The sequence below is a fragment of the Manihot esculenta genome, chromosome 8 (genome assembly GCF_001659605.2).
Source record: "Manihot esculenta cultivar AM560-2 chromosome 8, M.esculenta_v8, whole genome shotgun sequence".
In the NCBI taxonomy this organism is placed as follows: domain Eukaryota; kingdom Viridiplantae; phylum Streptophyta; class Magnoliopsida; order Malpighiales; family Euphorbiaceae; genus Manihot; species Manihot esculenta.
The window spans coordinates 12,832,247-12,858,106 of NC_035168.2; the positions used below are offsets into that span (position 1 = coordinate 12,832,247).

Below are 25,860 nucleotides of genomic sequence, written 5' to 3' on the forward strand. Positions count from 1 at the left end.
CTTATCTCAAAAAATTTAATTTAAATATTACTAAAATTATTAATTTTTAATAATTATCCTACATAATTATCAAATAAAATTAATTTAAACTCAAAATCTCAACATACATTAATTTTAAATGATAAATATCTAAAATTATTTTAGGTGATATATAAATAATTTATTAATTTAAAATTTTTTAAATAATAAAATAATTATTTATTTTAAATTTTAAAGTCAATCGCTAATTTCAATTTTATTTGATGATAAATGCACTGATTTCGGACTCACAATTTTATCCAGTGATAAATGCATTTGAGTAAATTCCTAATCTCATTATTTCTGCTATTCTCACTTTTATATATAGTATACAAAATAAAGAATAAAGGAAGAAAATAAAAGATAAAATGTTCGAACCTTGCTAACAATGTGATGAAATGAAAAAGTGATGTTTTGAGTTTTTAAAATTTATAAAATTTTAATTTTAAAAAAAATTGTAAAACTTACTTCTACAAAAAAAATTGTATACTTTCCTGCAGGCTGGAAGTATTTTCATTGATAGTGAGGTTTTATTCTTCGCCTTTCGCTCAAATTCGGAGGACTTTTCTGAATTTGGCGTCATTGTTTCGGATTGTAAAGATATTATGCTTTTTTGTCCAAATATTTCGTTATGCTGAATTAGACGTAGTGCGAATAAGACTACTCATCTGTTTGGGTTGATATGTCTGAGTGTCTGTTTGAGCATTATAGTTCAAGATAATAATATTTATTTTCTTGACTTAAAAAAAAATATTATTTTTTTTTAAAAAATTAAAAAAATATGTGATCATATAAACATTATATTCTAACAACCGATTATGTATGCATATGTATATATTTAATAAACAAATATATTTTTACTAATTTTCATACATAATCAATAATTAAAAAATTAATACTCCTGTAAATATGTTTTCCTTAAACTCTCACCCTTTTGAAAACTTTTCATTCTAAATCTTTTGATAAAATTTTTTTCAAAACATAGTGTTAGCCAAATCAATACTTAAAATATTGACTTGTTTGGTTGGCATGATTTTATAATTTCCTGAAAAGTTAATTTGTGTTACTTTTCCCTTTATAAAGGAAGTGAATTTTCCTCCCCAACTCAAGTATCAAGTTACTTTTCTTATTTTCTATTTTACTCTTTTCATTTTTTTTATAATTAAATATTTAAATAAAAATTAATAGAAAATTGGAAGTTATGTGTATGAAAAATTTTATTATATAATTTTATTTAAGTTATATAAAGAAAAATTAATTAAATATAAATATTTTTTATATTTATAACACTTTTTATTATTATCATATAAAAATTATATATGGATTATTATCAAAATTAAGTATTTACTTTTTAAAATTTAAATATTTGATTAATATATAATTTTTTTATTAAATTAAATATTATATTTTAAATATTATACATATACATTCAAATTATATTTTATATAAAATAACTTTTCTTAAAGTGTAATTTCTTGAAAATTAAGCCATTTTGAACCAAACAAAAAAACTGCACTTTTGTTTAGTTGTAGAGTTGCACACTCCGTTTTGTAAGAACGTTTTAGATCCCAGTCGTTGATCACGTTATCTCACAAGAATAACACGAGCGAGTCCGCACCCAACCGTAGCCCAGTACATTTTGGGGAATTAAAAACACCAGTGGCGAAAGATGACAGTCATTGGTGATGACGGCTCAGAAAGGAAGAAAACACAGAAAAGGAAAGAACTTTTCTGATCATTTTCCTCGCAAAATTCTCCTTTTTATATTTCTCCTTCTTTCTTCTACTTGCAGAACAAGAAAACCAAGTTAGTGTTTTTCTGTTTTGGCTTCGATCCCATGCTCTCTCTCCCACCGTAGCGGCGGGGGTTTCCACCGTCAAATGTCTCTACTCCAATCTCCCACCGTTAATTGCCCCTCCCAACGCTCCTCCACAACCGTCACGGCCGTAGTCAACGGGCACGATCACCGTGTGCCATCCAAGCGCAAATTGGACGACTACGCACCGAGTTTCGACGACGACGATGACTTGCATTTCTCGGACGTAGTCTCTGTCAGGATGCGGAAAGACGATTCCCTCGCCGTGGATTCTTCTTTCACCGGCAAGAATCAATCATCGTCGTCCTCTTCTTCAAGCCACTTCGATACTCGCGTTTCCGACTCGAAATCAGCTCACTGCTCATGCTCCTCTCCTCCTGCCATCTGTCGGTCGGCGTCCAGGCTTCAATTTTTCATAAGAATGATTTCTGATGGCAACCACATTGTTATACATGCCAATTCGGATGATACGGTGAAATCGCTTCACGAGCGGATTCAGGCAATCACGGGAATTCCGGTTATCGAGCAGAGGCTAATTTATAGGGGGAAACAACTCCAGTGGGAGCAGTCACTGGCGGAGTGTTCAATTCAGAACGACGCCGGGCTTCATCTGGTGGGGCGGATGCGAAGTACCAAGCATCCGCAGACTTGTCAGGTAATAGATGACATTGTATCCTTTATTTCTCGGCTTTGTAAAACAGAATTGCCTTGCCATCTTTACGCATCAAAACATATCAAAAGTTTGATGAATGAATTCTTCAGTCTAACGACCAAAGATGATAACGAGACAGCAATTGGGCATCTTCAGATTTTTATGTCATCTTCTGCCCCTGCTGCTTTGGCAATGCTGTATGTTTCAACCATTAAAGGTAATAAGGAGTGTGCCGAGAGTTCAATTAGGCATTTTTTGAATTCATGTCGGATTTCATTGCCAAAGCCTTTGCATACACAGTGTGCACCTATAGTATTAGAGTTTTGTAAGTTGCTTAGGGCGGTGGCTCATGATGACCCATTGTATCTCTCTTGCCGAAGTACCCTTGGGTCATTGTTGGAGACTATGGGAATATCACGTGGTTTGTCCAAGTATAGTGGTGGGGAGGATGTAAACGGATTGATTGTGATTCAGGATATTTTCCCGTTCATTAATGAGTTAGCTAATAGGTTGTCTAGAGATTTGGTTTCAAGCATGGAGTCTACTACTGCCAACGGGCCAGGTTCAAGCGATGTTAGGGACTTCTCGGCTTTCTTGCTCCCTTTGTATGCTACGATCACAGAGCATGTGGGTTTTCAGGGTCCCATTTCTGTGCCTTTAGACAAGAGGGGTTTTAGTCATCCATTATATGTGGAGGAAATTGAGCAACTTCATGTTATATTTAGTGACTTGCTGATAAAAATGGATAACTGCCTTGCCAAAATGGAGGATTTCTTGCCTTTAAAACCAAGTGGAGAAGGCGAGTCTTCTCGCACAGCATGGTCTCATTATCTTGCCATTTTGAAGGAACTAAATAACATTGCCAAGCTTTATGAAAACGCTGAAGAACACTTTTGGGCAGTCTTGAGGCTTAGGAAGGCTTCCCTATGTGTTCTAATTGTTAAATATGCTAAGCGAATTGATGATCATCAGTGGCTTCTTCAGCATAAAGATGTGACTGATTTTGAGTCCAGAAGGCATTTGGCCATGATGATGTTCCCTGAGGTTAAAGAAGATTATGAGGAGCTGCATGAGATGCTCATTGATCGATCACAACTGTTGGCGGAGTCATTCGAGTACATAGCTCGAGCAGATCCTGAGGCACTGCATGGTGGTCTATTCATGGAATTTAAAAATGAGGAAGCTACTGGTCCTGGTGTCTTGCGGGAGTGGTTTTTCTTGGTCATCCAAGCATTATTCGATCAACAAAAAGCGCTTTTTGTTGCATGTCCAAATGATCGGAGAAGATTTTTTCCTAATCCTGGTAAAATTTCTCTAACTTTATGATGCATGCATTCTTGAGCAGTTCTTTATTCTTTTGGTGGTTCAGTTTGTTCTCATTGCAAATATTATCTTATATAATAATGCTTTTTTGAATAGTATGTTGTGTTGTTTGTGTTCAAAATGTCAAATTGATAACAAGCATAGAGTGGAGAACATTCATTTGCATGAAATCATTTTTAGTGAGAGAGAGAAGGAGAGAGGGAGAGAGTGAAAGGGGGGGGGGGGGGATAAGGAACCTTCCTCAAAATGGGGATAAAATCCACTAAGAGATGTTTTCCAGTCATGCTGGACAACAAGGGATACATTTAAGAACCCCTTAGAAGAAGAAAACAGAATGAAGCCTAGAAATAATCTTATCCCATGTCATTTTTAAGGGCCAAAGTATACTTAGGTCAATGTTGTTAAGACAAGAGGTAATACTGAGGCCATAGGTGCCCTATGGCCTTAGGTGAGAGGTAAGAGGCAAGGTGATTGCCTTTTTGAAATGAGGTGTTATACACACATGCGTACGTGCACTGAAAAAATTACATATATCGACTCCTCTTATAAATAAAGAACATATGCAAAAAAAAAAAAAAAAGAAAATATTATTGCATAAATATAAGAGAAACAAAAAGTAGCGCCTACCTGCATTTCCAACTTATGTATAAATAAGGTCGAGATTGTAAAACTAAAAGCAATAAACAATATATATATATATATATATATATATATATATATATATATATATATATTAATAAGTTTATTGAGTAAAACTACTCATCATCAATATTTTCAAATATATAAATAAAACTATAGTAAATAGAAATAATTTAACCATTTAAATGCAATAAATACGCAACTTCTAACTAAAACTACTCATCATCAAGGTTCCCAAAATCATCATTTTCATTTTCAATGTCAGCCCTCATGAATTCTTCTCCTATTTTATACTACTCGCGAAGAGGATGAACCTTTTGAATTAGACTCAAGATGGAGTTTTAATTGGAGGTCATCTGGCAAGATTGACCTAAGTATACTTTTTCCTAAGAAAAAAAACTTCAACTGTCCTACCAACATCACGTCAAGTCAACACATTATTCGCAAAAGTAAGAGCATCATCATCATCCTCATTTTTTCTCTAATTTACAAAGCAATCATTCGGTACTTTCATTAACATTTCCTAGATCAATAGGTGTGATAATATCCTCAAAAGTGTATCAGCATAGCAACACTCTATTGTACTTAACATACACTAAATTATTCAGGCATTTTTGAACTGCTCAATTCCTTTTTTTACAATGAAGCTTTTATTGAATTTAAAGCAACAAGTATATTAAAACTTTAGTTCAAACTCAAAAGGTTTGGTTGAAGAAAAAAAGTAAGAAAACTATATTTAGTAAAGTTTATATTATTACTTACATGCTCGAAAACATTCCAATTTCTCTCATAGCTACTTTCACTACATATGAGACTAAGAATTTTCTTAGCAAACTTTTGGTGGTGTGGAGTTGAAGAACCAAATGTTTTTCACCAAGTAGCTATTAAAATATAGAATCAATGATTGTCAAATTAGCCGGTAATCTAATTCAACAAATAAGCAAGATGAAAAATTAATAACTTTGAAATTTGTTGTTCTTCCTCTAATAATAGGAGGTAAACCAAAGATGCATGCAGCTTCCATGTACTTCTTAATCTCATCGAGAATAATTTCAACTCTTTCTGGATCTTGTTCCACTTCTGAATGCATGTGATAGAGTTGGGACTTAGGAACCAAAAAATTGCAGAACTAGAGATTAAGGTCAGAAATTCAGGCTTGTATTGATCAATTAAATGGTAGAAACCTTTCCAATAACTCTTCACAATCCAAGTAACAATACTAAACAGGAAAGTTAACAGAAAAAACCCTGAGAAATCTGCCAAACCAGCTCAAGCTAGTTCCAACAAATAGCTAATAAATTTTTAATATAGAAAGTATCATGCCCCACTCAGCTAAGAACTGTTTATTTATATACAGTGTAAGGACCACTTATTTCGCATGTGGTCAACCCCCATGATTTTTCTAACAGTATGACCTCATGCTCAATTTCCTCCAGCTGTCCCATTCCAGAATATTCCCCTTATTCCCTGCCACTTGTTCCTCCCCTTCTTGAAATACCTTCAATACTACACCTTCAGAGGCTTAGGATTGCCTTGGTTGCTATCATTACCTTATTCTTCAAAATCAGCCTTATGCTGAAGGCTGAAAAAAGGAAACTGGTTTGTAGCATCAATAAGGGATATCCATGTAACTTCTTCAATTGTTTTACCTTTCCATTTGATTAGAGCTTCCGTGACCTGATTACCATCCTTTAAGTGAGATCAGGTTTGCAACACTGATTTGGCTCAATTAAATCTTCTTCATGTCCATCCCAACTGTGTAATTCCTGAGCAATAGTGTTATGTTTCCCTATCATTTCTTAAGCTGAGGCACATGAAATATGGAATGAACTTTAACCCCATCAGGCCATTGTAAATGATAAGCAGCACATGAAATACGGAATGAACTTTAACCCCATCAGGCCATTGTAAATGATAAGCAACGTGCCCTATCTTTTTAATTATTGGAGAAGGACCGAAATATCTAGCTGCCAGTATGGATTGGATAAGCTGTTTCAAAGTAGATTGGCGATGAGGTCTCTATTTCAAGAAAACAGGTTTTCACCAACATTAGACCGAACTTCTTGCCTATGTTTATTTGTTGCTTTAACCAAGCATTGTTGTGCCTTTGTTAAATCAGATTGGAATTGTTGAATCAATTCATCTCGCGTAGCTAACTCTTGGGCCGCAGCTTCCACCTTAGTTTCATCCGGCAAGGATTAATGTAAAGTTGGGGCAGGTCTCCCATATGTTGCATCAAAAGGCGTCACTGCATCTGTTGTGTGATGACTACTATTATACCAATAGCCTAAGGAAGCCAATGATACTAATGCTTTGATTGTTGAGAAGTAAAATAATGAAAATAAGTCTCCAATCTCCTGTTCAAAACTTTTATCTATCCATCAGTCTCCAAGTGATGCACAATACTCATCTGTAATTGTGTCCCTTGTAGCCTAAACAATCTAGAGCAAAAGTGATTGAGAAATAAAGGATCTTTGCCACTTACGATGATTCTCAACATCCCATGGAGTTTGATTATTTCTCTTGCAAACGCCTCTGCTACTTTCTTGGCTATGCATGGATGCTTTGATCATAGAAAATGGGTATATTTTGACAATTGATCAACCACAACTAGTATCACATCCATGCCATCAAACTGAGGAAGACCTGTAATGAAGTTTAAAGAGATGTCTTCCCAAACTCTATGTGGAATAGGCTGAGGTTGTATCAAACCAGCTAGGGCAATAGCTTCACTTGTATTTTTGACAAATTAATCATTCTTATACAAATTACTAAACCCTTCTCATCATACGTTGCCAATATAGATTAGAGGCCAAGCGTTTATAATTTGAAAAGGTCCTTGAGTGTCGTCCAAGTGGAGAAGGTGACATCTGGTAGAACCATCCCTTCTTTGTAGAACAACTTGTTATGGATTAGAGAGTAAATGGGATGAGAGGCCAGATTTATTTGAATGTCTTGAATTTTTTTTTTTTATGGAAAAACGGTGGTTCAATTCGGTCTTATCCAATGTGGAATTCGGATGCAGGTGTAGGCTAAGTAAATCAATGGATAGTTTCAGTTCTCTTGAAAATACCAGTATAAGCGAAGACCCAACTGACTCGAACCGTAGACTTTCTCGATAAAACAGATCAAATTGATTTTTATCAAAATGATTCGAACTTTTTCAAAGACCCAACATGCATTTTTTTGTTTTGCATTGGGCTCGTTCATTACCTGATATAAATAATCCGTTAGTCTACCTGATGATAGTGAGCTAGGATTTCTTTCTCAATGAGATCCCAATTTCACCACTATGAGGAACTACTAATAGCAATTTCAAAATCTTCATCTCGTCATGAGAGATCATCCCTGCCAAATTGGACTTTCTAGTTTTATAAAGGGCTATTAAACAAAAAAATCCAAATGTTTACATTAATTCACGATTATATCCAACACTTTAAAGCTTGGATGATAAAGCTAAATTTTTTCAATTTACCACAATTATAGCCAAGATGACTAAATCTAATTTGAAAAAGTTAATGTTAAATTACAATATAAATCCTAAAGTTCTACTTGACTGATAAAATAGTCCTTAAATACATATTTTTATTACAACAATGTCATTTTTTGTCAATTCTATTATTTTCTTCCTATTTTCACTTTTATATAATATTATAGATTATTAATAAAAACTTAAAATGTTAAAAAAACTTTACAATTTAAAATATATAATATTTTATTTTATTTATAATATTATTAATAAGAAGTAAAATTTTTCAAATATAAAAAATATATACGATTTATAATATTGAGTATAAGCATTCAATGAAATATTTTAATATATATTATTTATATGTGATATTTTATATAATATCAATTTATTTGTAAAAATATTTATTAAATATAATACATTTAATATTATATATAATAAATATAAGATATATTGAAATTTCAATATAAAATTTAAATTACATGATTATCTATTTTATTAATAATATAAAACTTTAAGGACTATATTGTAATTTATCATTAATCTTTTCAAATTCAATGTAGTCCTCTTGGCTATAATCGTGGCGAATTGAAAAAGTTTAACTTTACTATCCAAGATTTAAAGTGTTGGACATAAATATGTATCATCGTAAACGGTTAGACTTTTTTGTCCAATACCCCTTTGTTGTAAATGATTACAAAATTGTACCCCAAAAACTATAATGCCTTTGCTAACATAGGCAATGGGTCTATGATGAGCATATACAAAATGGAAGGGAAAAGAGCAAATTGCTACAGGAAGGGGCAGAAGCACGTGGAAAATATATTCTAGAAGACCCAAAATATCAGTAAATGAGTTGGCAGAAATTGAGTTATACTAGAAAACATGAAGCATGTGAGGGAGGCACCAATTATATATATAAATAGATAGTATTATAGAATGAAAAGGGTGTGAATGAATTACTGTTTTATCGAGCAGCATTTTCTACTGGGAGAGAACTGCTCTTCTTTCCGTATTTGTATTCAGCCCCTATTAATAGAAATTCCTTCCTAGTGATCTCTATTTTTTTCCTTTCCTTCCTCCTTCACTAAACAACCAAATTCCTTCCTTTATCAATCTATACTCTTGCATTAGTATGGCTCCCAGCCTGGTGCCAGAAGCATCACACTCAATTATGAATTTCTTTGAAAAACCTGGAGTTGCTAGAATAGGTGTAGTGACTAGAGCTTGTTTTAAATTCACAAATGCTCGATGAGCTTGAGACATCCAATTAAACTTCCCTTGATTTTCCCTTTTCAACAATTGGGTTAAGGGTTGTACTATTTTGCCATACCCTTTGATAAATTGGCGATAATACCGGCTAAGGAATCTCGAAACTCCTTTTAGTGATTTTGGTTTGAGGCCATTTCATAACATTCGAGACTTTTTCTAAGTGTTCATTGCTACCTTATATTCAGACACTATGTCCCTAGTGTTCAACTATGTTCAACTATGATCAATGTCCCAAGGTCTACTCTCCTGCTAAGATGTGGTTTGATAACCAAACTGCCCTCCACATTGCCTCTAATCCAATATTTCATGAACGAAGCAAAGCATATGGAAATTAATTGTCACTTCATTCGTGCAAAGATATAACAGCAGGTTATCTCAATTGGACATGTCAATACTAAAGAATAATTAAGTGGTACTTTCAAGGAAGGTCTAAATGGGGCTAGTATTGACTACATTTATAACAAATTGAGCGTGATAAATATCGACCCTCCAACTTGAGGGGGAGTGTTAAAAGATCATACAAATGTGAACAGGAGCATGATTATTGGATTAATAGTAGGCTCAATTGTAGAGTATTTTCATGTACAAGAATATTGTAATCTATATATGTGTAACAATGTTTCGGAGAAATATATAGAAAAATTCAAACTTCCACACAGATTGAGTTGTTTGAATTGTAGTCATTCTATTTCTGTTTCGAAAATCAGGAATAGTTTTTAGTATTCATATCTCCAGCTATATTTCAAGATTTTAGATTTTTATTTCAAATATCAAATTAGGGGTAGTTATGACATTGTCTTTCTAATTTTGGAGAGTGTTTCGTTTGAGTGCTATTCTTTCTGTACAAGGCATTGATCATCATTAATAACTAAGCAACATTTCGTCCAAATTAGTTACATGGAATTAGAGGGCTCTCTCGAATGAGTTCTCTACCAGTCTCCAGAATAGGTTCTTCAAGAAAGAGCAGGAATGTGAAGTGAACAAAGGCAATTTGTTTCTTTGGAGGAAGATTTTCCATGTTCATTGACCTGTGATGAGATCGTATTCGGGGAACTAGGAAAGTTCATGAACTTGAGTGTTGCTGATGTTAGTGCCGCATCAGTGCATGTTGCTGACGTTAGTGCCATGCTAACGTCTAGTCAGTATAAAAAGTGACTGATAGCGCTAACCCACAAAAACAAAAAGGTCTTAAACCAAAGAGTACTTAAGGGTACTTTTCCCTTTAAAACAAGAAACAAAAAACTTTAAAAGTCTTAGCATTGTTAAAAGGTTGACCATTTGTAATTTTTAGGGTTAATTAGAAGTTTCTAAAAGACTCAAGAGAATTAGGAAACTTGAAAAACTCAAGCTCTGCATTGGGGTTAATAGTGTAGGAAATTTATAGGAGAATTAAATTAAATTGAGAAGCAGGTTAGCATTCTTATAACTGTATGAGCAGTTATAATGTTTTTGGGATGGTCAATTTATAGTTTCAATTTTTATGAAGTCTTTACTAGTTTAGTTGTCCAATGAATTGCGATTCCCATTCTGTGTTGGGAATTCAGATGCAAGTTTGCAGATACTTGAGACAAATAGTTTGTAATGCTTTATTTATCAGTTATTCAATGAATAAAATTCGCAAGTGTTATGTGATGCTCTCTTATAAGAGTGCCCTAAACCATAACATTACCTTGCCTTCAATTTTTTAAGTTCAGGTTATATATATGTGTTGTTCCTTGAGGCCTAATTTTGTGAATGTATGATATCCTTGTCCAATCTATATTAGTTTATCTTAGCCTAACTTTGTTTGATATCCTATATCAATGATGTAATCTTGATTTTCATTTTCTATTCCAAAGGCACAAAGAAAAGAAGCAATATAGTAGAACAAATTTCCTAATACTATAAGCGCATAACGTATAGGATATGATCGTGTTATCATGTTTGGTTCACATTGAAAGATGTCAAAATTTTTTAAATTTTATGGCTGTAACCATACTTATTAAATGGATTAGTTTGTTATTTTTTTTTATTATAAATAGGCTTTTTAAATTCAATAATATAATACAATCAATATATAGCCTATGCACAACCATTATGTTTCTTTCTTCTTCATCTTCTTTCTTTATTCTTTCCTCAATTTTTTATATTTTAACCTTTAAATATGTTTAACTTTTATACCTGTTTCAATCTTTTAAACCAAATCTTTAAACCCAATAAGTGTTATTGTCAACCCATTAAATCAAATCCCTTTTCAAAATCCAACAGTTGTATCAGAGCCTTTATCATTTCCTAAGGACCTTTGCAAAACCAAAAACCATTTCAAAATCTATAGCCTCCTTCAAAGTTATTTCAAAATCTATAACCTCCTTCAAATCCATTTCAAAATTTATTACCTCTTTCAAATCTTATTTTGTCAAATGACAATGTACTTAAAAGCATTTTGCTGGTGGAGGCCTGATGTCTTTTGCAGAATTTGTAAATAAATGGGTCATGTCACAAAGGTGTGCATATCTAAAAAAAATGACCAAATCAATGAAAGGCACAAATTGTGAAAGCTAAAAGTCAGGAGAAATATCTTTTCTAAAAAAAATCTGTTTCATCTGGATATTATAAGGATTGTTGGAAATAATAGCATCTCGCTGAAAATTGAATTCAAGTATTTTTTAAATTTTGAATGTTTATTTCTTTCCATAAAATCAGATATTATAATTATAATTTGATAAATTGTTTAAATTTTATGGGTGTAACTCTTCTTATCAGATAAATTAGTTTGTTATTTTTTTTATTATAAATAGGCTTGTTAATTAGTTTGTTATTTTTTTATTATAAATAGGCTTGTTAATTCAATAATATAATGCAGTCAATATGTAGCCTATGCACAACCATTATGTTTCTTTCTTCTTTATCTTCTTTCTTTATTCTTTTCTCTGTTTTTTATATTTTAACCTTACACATGTTTAGCTTTTAAACCTATTTTCAATTTTTTAAACCAAATCTTTAAATCCAAGTATTATTGTCAACCCTTTAAACCAAATCTCTTTTCAGAACCCTAACAAAAATTGAAGGGAATTCTCTGTTGGTTTTTATTCAATAAAAACTGAAATCCTGAAAACTGAAATTACAAAGCATTAAGATGTATTTATAGAGATTTTGAACTCCTAATAAGGAAAATGGAAGTAGTATTTATCAATTTAAAATAAACTAAAATACAATAGGAAAACCTACGCTAAATAGGACAACTGAATACTAGCTAAAGTAGGAAACACTCACTATTTGGGAACAATAGGAAATCTAAATCTGCAACCACACTTTAACCACTAGAAAGTCCTGTATGTGTTAAGATTGCTGGAGACAAGTCTTCTGGCCCTATTCTCAATCCAGCTTTCCTCCTTTGCTATTTGTCTTGTTTTTTCACCTAAATGCGCCATGCCATATTCCCTCACTTGGAAACAACCCTTCCTCGACTTCTTGAATTAGAATATTTGCAATAGACTAGAAACACTGCCACAACCACACTTCCACACCACGCTTCCCCACTTGAATAAACTCTCCCTCAAACTTTGAAGTGGAAAATAATGAAAATCTCATTGGAAAGTCACTCTTTTGTTGAGGTAGGACTTTGGAAACTGAAAAGAATTGGATTGGGCACCTTAGTATCAAAGAATACCTGAACAAACAGAGTCAATGGAAACATTAGGATATAAAGGGCTTGGTAACTTTTCCATTTCAACAACCGTGGATGAAGGTCATACAACCAATACTCCAACCGTAACCTTGAGGTGATGCAATCATTGCTTCTGTAACTAGGACCTTGCAGAAACATTTTGATAGAGTAAGGAATCCAAATAGCAACAACTAATCAAATAGAGACGAAAAAGATGGCAGTAGAAAGGAGAAAAGAAATTATAATTCATAAAGTCAAAAAACACAGGTGGATTCAAGATATAAATCTTTCACTCACACTCCAGCAGTATACTAACTGCCCCCAAGCTAGAAAAATAGCCAGAAGAAAATACAATTTAAAATCATAACCTCCTCATCTCTCTCTCCCTCAATTTATAGTACTCTTTTTCATCTTTCCATCTGTCATCACATGCATTCAGCACCTCTTTTTTTTTTTATTTTTGTTACAAATTCCTCTAGAATTCTCTAGGATTCTCCAGGCCCTACCCCACAATCCTATCAATACTACCCCTGAAAACTAGCCTTGTCTTCAAGGCTGAATTGTAGCAATAACAGAACTAATTCAATTAGCTTTCCTTGTTTATATAATGCAAAAGGTTGATATTTCATGCCCTTTTGGTCATGATTGAAAATGCAACCAGTATCTTGCAGTAGTGCCACAAAATACCAAATTGTTTTTGCTGCATTCATTATGACAAATAAAATTAGAAAGAATAAGTCTCTCTTATCTTGTGTTGGATAAACACTGTGCCAATTCATGATGCGTTGTGGAGAATATGGTTGATATTTTTGTCTAAATGTCTAAACCTCCTGTTTCGTATTATAGGAGAAAGAAGAAAAATGTAAAGGAGGAAAATATGTAATTAGACTTGGAGGGTAAATTGGATATAGATTCATAAAGTAGTTAGACAGCTGGAAGGTTATTATCTAGCTGGGTTTCTGTTAAAAAAAACAATATATATGTGTGCAGCGTATTGTAGAGAGTCTATCCAAACATAGAGTGAAATGGTTGTTGAATGATGAAGCATCATTGTACTGGTTTTTGCCTATTTGAATACTGAATGGTCTGCTGTTACGTGCCCTTGACTGTTAGTGGAAAGATCTCTACCATAAGATGTCAACAATTCATCCTTAAGCAGTGCCCAAAGATATATTGGGAATCCTTTGACGAAGTGCTCGCAACCATTGAAGAGAATGTCCCTCCAAGCTGAACAAAACTTTTATAAACTTTCATATCATCATGAGTACCATAGATTTCAAAATATTTCTCCATATGAATAATCCAGCCCTCTAGATCAATACTATTGAATTTGGGTATTGAAACTTGTTTTCGTGTTGATGGAGTCTCAAGTGCCCTTGCTACTGGTTGAAATAATGAGTTCTTCTTAATATTGGCAGATTGTGAAATCAGATTATCCCTTCTTCCTTCGACAGAGGTTTTCCCACTAGAGACAGTGGTCAAGAGATTTTCAATGGCAGAGAGCTTAGAATGAATTTGGTTACAATTTGATAGTAAATTTGCGAATCCATTATCAAGTAAAGCAAGATTCCTCCCTATATTTTCAAGTCGAGATTCCATTTACTGTTTGGCAACTTGTCGGCATGTCGTACCAATTGATAGAGCAAGGAATCCAAATAGCAATAACTAATAAATAGAGATGAGAAAGATGGCAATAAAAAGGAGAAAAGAAATTCTAATTCATAATCTCTCACTTACACCCCAACAGTATACTAACTGCCCAAGCTAGAAAAATATCTAGAAGAAAATATAATTTAAAATCATACCCTCATCTCTCTCTACTCTTTTCCACCTTTTCAGCTGTCATCACATACATTCAGCACCTCTTTTTTTCTGTTACAATTTCCTCTAGAATTCTCTAGGATTCTTCAGGCCCTACTCCACAATCCTATCACGTTTTCATACTGTAGATTGTTTGAGAATAATTTATAAGGTGATGTTTTACTTTGCTTGCGTTAGCACTAGCATATTTTGCAGTTCTCCACTCTTTCTAAAAGCACAATTCTGATTGGAAAGTTAAATTGCTTTTAGAATTGCTTTAACCTTTTACTTGATGTTTGTGATGAACATATGGCATAAATGATATCTCTCTCTACAAGTAATGTGTATGTAATTTATAATTTTTACTTTATACTGCAGCATCTAAGGTGGATCCCATGCACCTCGATTATTTTACGTTCACCGGTCGAGTTGTTGCATTAGCTTTGATGCATAAAGTGCAAGTTGGCATTGTCTTTGATCGTGTGTTTTTCTTGCAATTGGCTGGAAGGCATATTTCTTTGGAGGACATACGAGATGCAGATCCATGCTTATATAGTAGCTGCAAGAAGATTCTTGAAATGGATGCTGATTTTATTGATTCAGATGCTTTAGGATTAACATTTGTCAGAGAAGTTGAGCAGTTGGGTTCAAGGAAAATCGTGGATCTTTGCCCTGATGGGAAAAGCATTTCTGTAACTAGCAAGAACAGAGAGGAATATGTTAATCTTCTCATTCGACATCGCTTTGTGACATCAACGTCTGACCAAGTGTCTCGTTTTGCTCGAGGTTTTGCTGATATTCTTTGTAACTCAGGACTCCAACCAGTCTTTTTCCAAAGTTTAGAGCTTGAAGATCTTGATTGGATGCTATATGGAAGTGAAAGTGGTGTCTGTATAGAAGATTGGAAAGCACACACCGAGTACAATGGCTACAAAGAAACGGATCCTCAGATATCCTGGTTTTGGAAGGTGTGTTCCAGCGATTTTTTAATTATTTCTTTTAAGTTGTTTCCTTGGATTCTCTCATGTTTGTGCATTTTATTATATGATTTATGTATGGGTGCTGAGATAGAATTACCATATTGAGGAATAAGCATGAGGACAGGGTGTTAAATTATGTATTGGTGCACCCTTCTGCGGGTTCATCACTATAGTACCTTAAATTTACTTTTGTGAATCTCTGTCATAGAATAGTTTTAGAAAGTTCTAATGTTCTGTTAGTTTAATATAGAAATTTTGAGTAGATATTTGATGATAAAAGCGTTGGCAACTTCTGTTTTTTGGCTAAGAATATCATACTCAATTTTTATTCATGTAGGATTGGTTCAATTTAGGAGAAGCATGCATGTGGGGTTTGAGCTATCTGGATCAAATGAAAATATATGGGTGCACAATGTGCTGGATTTAGAGAGAACATTGGAAAACATGTGTGTTTATTTTGTTCTTCATACAATGAAGTTTGTCGTCTTAGCTTTACATGAAAGGTAAAAAAGGTCATGAAGTATGTGTGGGATCAGTGTTCACAAGGTAGGAGTATAGATAAAATATGAAATGGGAAAAAGACAAGAACTTCGCTATTTGGTGATAAGGAGATTGGGGATTAAAATGAGATGGGAAAAAGATAAGAATTGTGTAACTTGATAGGACAGTAAATTAGGGTTTATATGTAATGTAGATCGACTTGGAGAACTTGGCAGATCTCTCTCTCTCTCTCTTTTATTCCCCCAGATAAAGAAAGGTGTAAAAAAAGATCAAAGAAAATAAACTAGTATATGGATCAATTGCATGCACAAAGAATTCTTAGTCATATATTATGGTCCAATTGCATCTTTAATCCTGGGAGACAGTTGCTTGAAATTCCTCCTGTTTTATTAGTCAATTTTTTTAGAATATAACTAAAAATTTTGTATATGGCCTGCTGATATGATATTTCTGCATCCCGCCCGCTTCAAATGACACAGAGGAATGGTACCATATGAGGCGTATCAGCCATTGGTTGTTATTGAAATGAGATAGTGGATGATGAGGAGAAGAAAGAGCAAGGGGAGTAAGAGGAAAAAGGGGTGGGGTATACTTGGAAGGGCGGGAGTCTACACTATCTGGATTTCCAAAAGCCTGGCGGCCATGGCTGGCAGCTGCCAGAGGCTTTGTAGGTTCTTTAAAGTGTGACATGTTTTTCTTTATTAATCCTTTTGTTTAACTTTTGTTTTTCCTCAAACCTTACTGCCTTTTGGGCATTCTTTTATACATTTGTTTTATTTTTTCATGGAAAAAGAATCTTCATAGCGGCTTCCAATTTTTGTTTGATTTCCAGACAGTTTGAGGCACCCTCATGGCATTAGATGTTTCATGCTGAAAGGCACATGTTCTAGTTGGGTGATACGAGATGTGAGAGAGGAGTTTACATTGCCTAGATGTGTTGTCTCATGAAGCTCAGTGGCTTCCTTGCTAGTCAATACTAGTCTCAGTTTTTTTATTTACAAAACCCTCATGTTCATGCATTTGAAACACCATTGCAGTTGTTGGATTCTGATAGATTACTGCTTATAGAACTGCTAACCGCATATACTTGTATTCCCAACATTGCATACTTAAACTTCATGATAAAATGTTTTTCTGATTCCACGAGTTCTGCGGTTTTACTTATAGCACAGAACTAATTCCCTTTTCCTGTTAATTCATAAAATAGTACAAATAAATATCGCTCTTTCAAAAATTTCAACTGGTTTTTTCCCCCCTTGTTTGCTTGGTTGGAAAGGTAGTTCCTCAATTTAACATAGTTGTCCAGATGAGCATGTGCATTATCAAAACAACTTAATAGCTGCAAGTATTTGGTCCTCTTATATAAACTAGTAGTTGGCCTTTGGATGCATTCAGAACATGCTTGGCTGTGATGGTTGCAGATGGCATTATCTTCTACGAATTTAAGATCGCCTACCAAATAAATAGATCTGTGTTTTAATATGTGAATTCTACTGGATCTATATGCTGTGCTTGTTTGTGTTTTATATCTGTTCTCATGTAAGGAGTGTGCACAAATGTGCACGTGCTACGATCAAAATTCATTCAATCCCTACATTAAGGGTTTAGCCCTTTATGCACCTGATAGCAATTCAGATTATAAATGACATGGAAGTGCTTAAAGCCTATTATTTGTTTGCATTCTCGTAACCTTGAATTTCATATGATTAAAAGTGGTCAACAGGTTATTGGCCATTGTCTGTTGCCACCTCCATTCTTTGAATACCAAAGCATTTCTTGGTACTATAGTTTGATTGTGAATTATTTAGTTTAATGCTTGAATAATTTGCAGATTGTTGCAGAAATGTCAGCAGAGCAGAGAAAGTTTCTTCTCTTCTTTTGGACTTCAGTGAAGTATCTACCAGTTGAAGGTTTCCGTGGTTTGGCTTCAAGACTTTATATTTACAAGTCATCAGAGCCATGCGATCGCCTGCCTTCATCTCACACATGCTTTTATCGGCTGTGTTTCCCACCTTATTCCTGCATGAGTGTCATGAAAGATCGACTAAATGTCATCACTCAAGAACATGTGGGTTGCAGCTTTGGCACATGGTGAATTACGTAGATGCTTTGGCAGAAAAAGGGTTTAAAATTGCACATAGAAAGAGATTTGTACTCAACTTGTACAGATAGGATGATATCATTAGTTTTCATTAGACCATGTAAGGAGGTGTTTTAGTTATTTATATGGATCCTTTAAAAGGTTGTGATGTCATTGCTCTTTTTTGCCAACTGTTTATATAGGCTAGCTTAGATGATATCGGAATGGAATTTCTCTTGGTTGTCTAGCAACAGCAGCTGCTTTTCATGACCTGTAAGTACGCAGATTATGCAATGACGTCCAAATCAATAGAAAGTTTAGAATCTCTCTCTCTCTCTCTTCTGCCTCGGACATTTCTTTTTTTCTTTTCAATTGCATAACCTTTTTTTTTCTGCCAAATAATCAAGTGAGAAAACTATTTTTCTTATTTGAGCAAAATAACCTTTTTTGATATCTTGTTTATTGTCCTACCTCTACTTTCGCCAAGGTGTTTATTGTCCTACCTCTACTTTCGCCAAGGATACGACCATCTTAACAGCGCAACAGCGACTCCCAGCTCAATGCATGAAACTGCGGACTTGATTCAAGTTATAGTATAAAGAAAGGCTGATTCTACAGTACGGGAGTTCTGGTGTCAAGAGCTTTGATATATTTCACTTTTTATCTCGAATCATTAATAATGTTAACTTCGATTCAGATTCTTCTTTCGAATTGCTAATCCAAACTCTGCAGCTTTGAATGATTGATTTGATGTTCTGTGGTTGGACATGCTAATCTTGGGGCTCAAGAAGCAATGCGGGTCCCAATGAATTCCAATTTGCAGCCTCGGTACACTCTTTAATTTCTTGATCTGACCTTTTTTTTTCGTTTTTGTTCCAGCAATTCCTCGAGCTCTGTTCCCGTCTTTCAGCCACGAACCAGCAAGTCTCATAAAGATTTCTCCACTATTTTTCTTCTTTTTTTATTTAAAAGAAAAAAAGGTTAAGAGTGGGATTTTGATCTTACTAAAAATCTTACTGATTCATAGCTCAGGAGCAAAAATGGCTTCAATCATTGATCATACTAAAAAGTAGTTGATGGCAATATAGAATGAACCTTCTGAATTTTTTCTTTTATTTATATTATTTTAATGAAATAATAACAGACTATATAAACATGACATAGACGACCTAGTTGAAAACACACATCCATTGGCAATAAAAAAATAAAAGAAAAGAAAAACAATATCATTATTATAAGAAACAACAAATCACATCCGCACATCACACCGCAAATATCACTAACCCATGTAGACTTCACAGTGACTCTCATCTCCTGCCATGTGCCCTGATTCAGATAGATCCCAGATTTTGCTCAAACACTGACTCTACAGCTCTCCAAAACCATTCCAAATCGATCCTTACCTTTAATAACCATAACTTAATAAATAAAATATAATAAATAACAGAAACTCCATCTCCCAAACTTTCACATAATAGGCCTATTTATTCCTCAGTTTTTTCCACTGGAACCTCTGTGGTGGCTGTCTCTGGTGCTTCAGTGACTGGCTTCTCTTCTTCAGCTGGTTTCTCTTCCTCTGCAGGAGCAGCTGGTGTCTCTGTTACAGTCTCTGTGGGCTTCTCCTCTGCAACTGGCTCAGGCTCAGGCTCAGCCCCAGCCTCAGCCTCAGGCTCAGCCTCAGCCTCAGCTGGCTTTTCTGTCTCTTGATCTACTTCTGGTGCAGGCTCCTCAGTCTTCTCAACCTTTTCTACTTCTTCAACATTCTCGGTTTCAGCCTCGGCAGGAGCTTCAACTTCCGGTTCTGTAGGAGCAGCTGCAGGTTCTTCTGCAGGTTTAGCATCGGCGGCTACGGGCTCAGAGGCAGGTGGTGCGGCAGGTTCTTCGGTCTTCGTCTCCTCAGTCTTGATCACCTCAGGTACTGTTGCGGCTGTCTCAACCTGCAAGAACCCACATCAAATAATTTCCCTGGTAAATAATCAAGTGGAAGAAAGATTGAAGAAAGGTAGTAACTAGCAAGTAATATTAGTCTCTTCATGAGTCATCAAGTTCTATCTCATTTAAGAACACGATCCAAATACCTAAACATATAATACCATGCAGAGACATATCGAAACAAGATTCAATAAAATCAATAATGGATTTTTTAGAAGATCATGATCCAGGTTAGTTGCAATCAGTTCTCTTTACTGTAATTCATTTGCAACACTGTGGGATCACTAGTTAGAATCTCGATCTAATTCTAATGAACGAACAAAAAGTTGGTTGAAACAAATGGATCATCATTGTGATCATCTCTATCACACATGGATAGATCCATTCATCCAGAAGATCAACTCGATCATTAGCATAACTAAAGGAAGAGGAGGACCATTGAAGTAGAAGAAATGAGCATGATGAAAGCTAAAGAAAGACTGATGAGATACCTCAACGCTGGCCATTTGGAAAGCAAAAAAGTAAGGATGTTGAAAGAGCGTATAGAGATGGTCTGGTTTCAAGGAGAGAAAGAATGGTAAGGAGCGAAGTGAAGATATGATGAATGTGAGAGCTATTTATAGAGATGTTAAATGCATAGCTTTAGCCTGGTTCAAAAGAATAGGAGACGAGGGACACACACTATAGAGAGAATCTTTGCAGGTGTCACTCTGGAACAGAACATATGTCTAGCTGTACATGTGTAATTTTTTTAACTAATATTCTTCAAATTATTAAAGTTTTGAATAAATTACGTTTTAATCTTTAATTTTAAAATCATTTTTAATTTGGAAACTTAGAGGCCAGAAATATAGAAATTGATAAAAATTGATAAAAAAATTGATAAAAAAAAAACTTGATAATAAAGACATTTTTATACATTTTAACAGTAAAAATTGATAAAAAAAAACTTTAATTTGGACGAGAGAGATTTAAACATTGGATTTCAGAAATATAGAAATTGATTTATTAATAATATCAAAACTTAGAGGTTAAAGTATAATTTATTCTAAGATATTTTTATTTATTAAAATAAAAAAATATTTGATATAAATTATTGTAAATCAAGTTTAAATCAATTAAAAAATATCTATAGTTTTTTTTTTAAATTAACCTCTTTAACTTTCTTATTAAAGAAATATATCAATCAATTTATTTCAGTTTTGGATATTAATTTTATTTAAGAAAATACTTTAACCTTGTAATTTAGCTATCCATATGATTTAATAAGTCTTTTTAATTTTAACCATTCATCCATTTAGTATTTAGTTAAGTTTAAAAATAAAACAATTTAAATTTTCTTATAAATTTAATAAAACTGTTAAAGAGTTTGATATATAAAATGCATAAATATTTTAATTAAATTTTTTAAAAAATAAGAAATAATTAATTATGCTAAAAAGCTTGAAATTCTGTATTTATAGACCTTTGGTAGGGTTGAAGAGTTATGGATTTGATTATTAAAAAGGAAGGAAACCAATCAATTTTTAAGCAATTGAGGATTTCTTGCTGTAACCTTTTGGGTAAGATGTAAATGAATATAATTAATTAATTAATTAATTAATTAATTAATTAATTTAATATGGTTGATTATATTAAGTAATGTATTATTTTTTCCTAAAAAAACATTAAAAGGGAAAAAAACCTGAAACATAATGAATGGGAATGCAACTTGATGGAAGGCAAATCACAGATCAGCATCATATTTCTCTTTGAGTGGGTTCCTAATTTACTATAAATAATTGTTGACCCACTATGATGCATACATGTTCTAGGATTTCCTTTTTATTTACAGTTAATTTTACTTTATTTTTATGATTTTATTAAATTTTTAATATAATTAATGTTTTGAAATTCAGAAAATAAAATTTATAATACGAGTGTAAGTTTAGACGGAAAGAAATATGTTCTTATCCTTTTATCCCTTTTCCTTTTGTCTGCTAGTGAAGTCTAACGGTCTTTCTGTTATAGCGTTACCTGTGTCTGTTACTCAGATTCGTATGTACGGACGTGTCAGACTCTCCATGCCAGGTGACCATTTAATTCCCTCGGCGAGCATGCGGGTAAGATTGCAAAGTGACTGGATCTGCTATTCTTGTTCACATCACATCACCGAACTGAATTACCTCTTGTTGGACCTGGGCTCACGGTCCCATATATCTAAATTAAGACTTGAGGTGTTAAATGGATAAGCTAAATGGAGTTTTATAGACTTTGGACTAGGTTGTTTTCTTGGATCTGGTCTCGCCCAGAATAGATAAAATCTGACGGTTATCAATAATTATTATTTTAATTTTGATAAATTTAAAATGATATAATTTACAAATAATTAAGTCAATGTCAATGAATCGATAAATATAAATTTATTTTTTTAAATAAGAATTATTGAATTCAAATGATAAGTATAAAATATTTTTAAAATTTAAAAAAATGCTTTATTTTTTTAATAGATATGATGGAAATTTAAATTGATCCAATCAATAAATAATTTATTTGTTTCTCCATGCTAAAAACTAAAAAAAAATAAAAAAAATTCTAAGGCAATAGTACAAAGCTTCGATTAACAAATATGTAAGATCACATGCAAAGTCTTTTTGGGGGCACCGATAAATAAATAATTAGCAAAAGATTTTTCCATTTTCCATTTTTCATTTGAGAGCCTCAACAGCCACCTATGCAACTCTCTAAATTAATCCGTCTTACGTGTTTTTTTCTTTTATTTAATATTTATTTTTAACAAGATTATCAAATTATTTTATATTTTCATTTTTATTTAATCTACTCATTCAATAATAATCGTACATATACCATAAAAAAATTCATTTTTTTATGTTCTCTCTACAATATTTAAAAAGGAGAAATTTATACAATATTAAATTGAATTTTAATTTAAATTAAAAAATAATTTTTTTACATACAAGAAAATATACTACAAAACTGTAAAATACAATAAAGAAATAATAATATAAAATTTATAATTCAGATTATCAATAACTTAATTATTTAAAAAAAATAAAAAAATATAACTATTATATTAACGAAGCAATTAGCTGAATATGGCAATAGGCAATTACCATAGAATAGTGAAAATCATAGAGAAATGTGTAAACAAAAAAAACGGAAACTCATTAAAACCCAATAGTATAAAATAGGCTCGCCAGTATTTGATTTAAATAATTGAATTAAATTAATTTAAAATTTTAATTTAATTTTTTATTTATTTTAATTTAATTTTTAATTTAAAATTTTTGATTATTTTAATTTAATTTAATTTTAATAAAAAAATTGAAAAAATCAAACACTGATTAGTAATAATAGAATATTATTTTTAATAATATAAAAAAATTACATCATATTAAAATTAAAATATTTTTATTAAATTTTAAAATATTAAAAATATAATATAAAAAATTAAAAAATTTATTAAAAATTAAAACAGATTAAATTAAATTAAATTAAATTAAATTAAATCAATTTAATTTAATTTAATTTAATTTTTATAAATATTTAAATTTAAAATTTTAATTTATCCAATTTAATTAAATTTTAAATCAACTTTTCGTAATACGGTGAAATTATTATGATTTTCATTTTTTAAGGTTCTTTTAAAACTTTTCACTTTTGAGATTGAATTTGATGGTGTAGGCGTGGAACCAAACAAAAGCCAACGAAGAGTAGAGGACGGTGGCAGAAGTGGGACCCTACAACCCATCAACTATGATCATTACCATTCCCAAATGGACCCCACATCTTTTGAATTTTTGCTGCTTTTTCTATATACATATATATTTCTCCATGATTTAGCCTATTTCTATTCTATGTGCATGCAACCGCCCAATTCTAAAAGATGAAGTGATTCATCCATCCTTCTCTTTGGTGGGGCCCTTCCAATGCTGCTTTCCAGGTAGGTTTCTCGTGATTTGAGGCCCACAGTTGTAGCCATCTGATTTGAATCCACGTACCGAGATCATGTCCTCACATAAGGCCACACCTCCTCTTCTTCAGATTCTCTCAAGTGTACGAATTTTCATCTCTAGAGATATTTAAGGTTTATTTATGTCCTTTTTTCTCTTTTTTATGAAAATTTTATTCTTTACTTACATTAACAACAAAAATTATAATTAATTATGATCTAGTCTGGTTTGATTAATTTAATTATTAAAGGAATATCATTTGATTAATAAATAATAAATTTAAATTGGAGTGTGTCAGAGTTAGTAGTATTTAATTTAAATAAAAAAATTTATTGAATCGAATTAATTTAAAAATTCAGTTTGATTTTTTATTTATTTCGATTCGATTTGATTTTTAATTTAAAAAATTTTAGTTATTTTAATTCGATTCGATTTTAATAAAAAAATTTAAAAAATCAAATCGAACCGATTAGTGATAATAATATATTATTTTCAATAATATAGAGAGATTAGATTATATTAAGATTAAAATATTTTAATTAATTTTAAAATATTAAAAATAAAGTATAAAAAATAAAAAATTTATTAAAAATTCAAATCGATCAAATCAAACTGAATAGAATCAAGTCAGACTATTTTAATTCGATTTGATTTTTGATCAAAATCAATTCGATTCGATTTTAAATCAAACCGACCGAATGCTCACCCTATATATATACCCCTAATTATCTGAAATAAACTGGTATGATGTAATGTGTTCCAATTCTCTCTATATATAACTCTAATCTAATATAAAAAAATAATAAAATTAGTAAAAATAGCAATAACTGAATTAGATAATAATAAATACTTATCTATTTTAATAGTTAAAAAGATAAAAAATTTATTATTTATTTAAAAATCCTCAATTTCGTTAATTAAACTGATTTTTTTATTATATTTAAATTAGTTAAAAACTTTTAACACGCACATTCTATTTAATTTTGAAATTTAAAAAAAAATTAATCAAAATAAGAAATTTATTTTTAAAATAATCATATGAAAAAAGTAACTGTATCTAAATTCGTTGATTTTTTACCCGCAATAAAATTACGTTTTATGACTACAAACTACAGCCATGTATCTAAATTCATTGTTAGTAAATGTTTTCAGCAACTATCGCTATTGTATATTGATTTTTTTTATGATCATAAACTTTAGAGATACGTATCATATTGCCAATAATTTTTAACGATAAAAATTTATAAATAAAATTATTTTTTATCGATTTTACAATTTTAATCAATTTTTTATAATTTTAGTCAAATTAATAAAATTATTAACAATTTTAAAAAAGATTAAAAATGCCGTGGCATGTTGGATCAGTAAAAATAATATTTAAAAATTGTGAGATTTATCTATCAAAATTATAGTTTAATGACTCGCGGTTATCGAAACCGGTCAAAAATAATCTTTATAGTTATCAACAATCTTACAACGGTAGACAGTGCTGAAAGGATCGAATCCACAGGGAATTGAAAACTTACCTATCTTCTTTGTTAAGACCAAGAGAATTAACTGAAAGCAAAATAGAAATAAAGTGCAATAAAAGTAAAAAGAGGGGTTTTGAGATAGATTCAATTGAACTGAGACTGAAAGTAATAAAATAAGCGAATAATTAAAATTAAAGAGAAATCAATAATAAGAAAGATCTAGTTGAAGAATTGGATCCATTTCAATTGTTGGGATTGATCATTGACACTTAGTTTCTCTTGATAGATTCAATAGATTAGTTATGGA

At 32.0% G+C, this 25,860-nt stretch overlaps 2 protein-coding genes across 4 annotated transcripts; one reads left to right on the forward strand and one right to left on the reverse strand.

Annotated features, from left to right (window-relative positions):
- Window positions 1-1,669: 1,669 nt before the first annotated feature.
- Window positions 1,670-19,417, forward strand: LOC110619987 (E3 ubiquitin-protein ligase UPL5). Of its 3 annotated transcripts, XM_021763518.2 has the most exons (4): window positions 1,673-3,789; window positions 15,014-15,603; window positions 17,948-18,683; window positions 18,716-19,417. In XM_021763518.2, exons 1-3 carry the CDS (start codon window positions 1,899-1,901, stop codon window positions 18,209-18,211), a joined length of 2,745 nt encoding a protein of 914 aa, XP_021619210.1. In that variant the 5' UTR covers window positions 1,673-1,898; the 3' UTR covers window positions 18,212-18,683; window positions 18,716-19,417. The 3 variants fall into 3 exon arrangements, with proteins under 3 accessions (XP_021619211.1, XP_021619212.1, XP_021619210.1); XM_021763519.2 differs by lacking the exons at window positions 17,948-18,683; window positions 18,716-19,417 and adding an exon at window positions 15,953-16,424 and having other exon boundaries at window positions 1,670-3,789; XM_021763520.2 differs by lacking the exons at window positions 17,948-18,683; window positions 18,716-19,417 and adding an exon at window positions 16,596-16,703 and having other exon boundaries at window positions 1,671-3,789.
- Window positions 19,282-20,775, reverse strand: LOC110619988 (major latex allergen Hev b 5). Its single transcript, XM_021763521.2, has 2 exons — window positions 20,620-20,775; window positions 19,282-20,133 (listed from the first exon to the last, which is right to left on the reverse strand). The coding sequence occupies exons 1-2, from the start codon at window positions 20,632-20,634 to the stop codon at window positions 19,681-19,683; spliced, it is 468 nt and encodes a 155-aa protein (XP_021619213.1). The 5' UTR covers window positions 20,635-20,775; the 3' UTR covers window positions 19,282-19,680.
- Window positions 20,776-25,860: the final 5,085 nt, after the last annotated feature.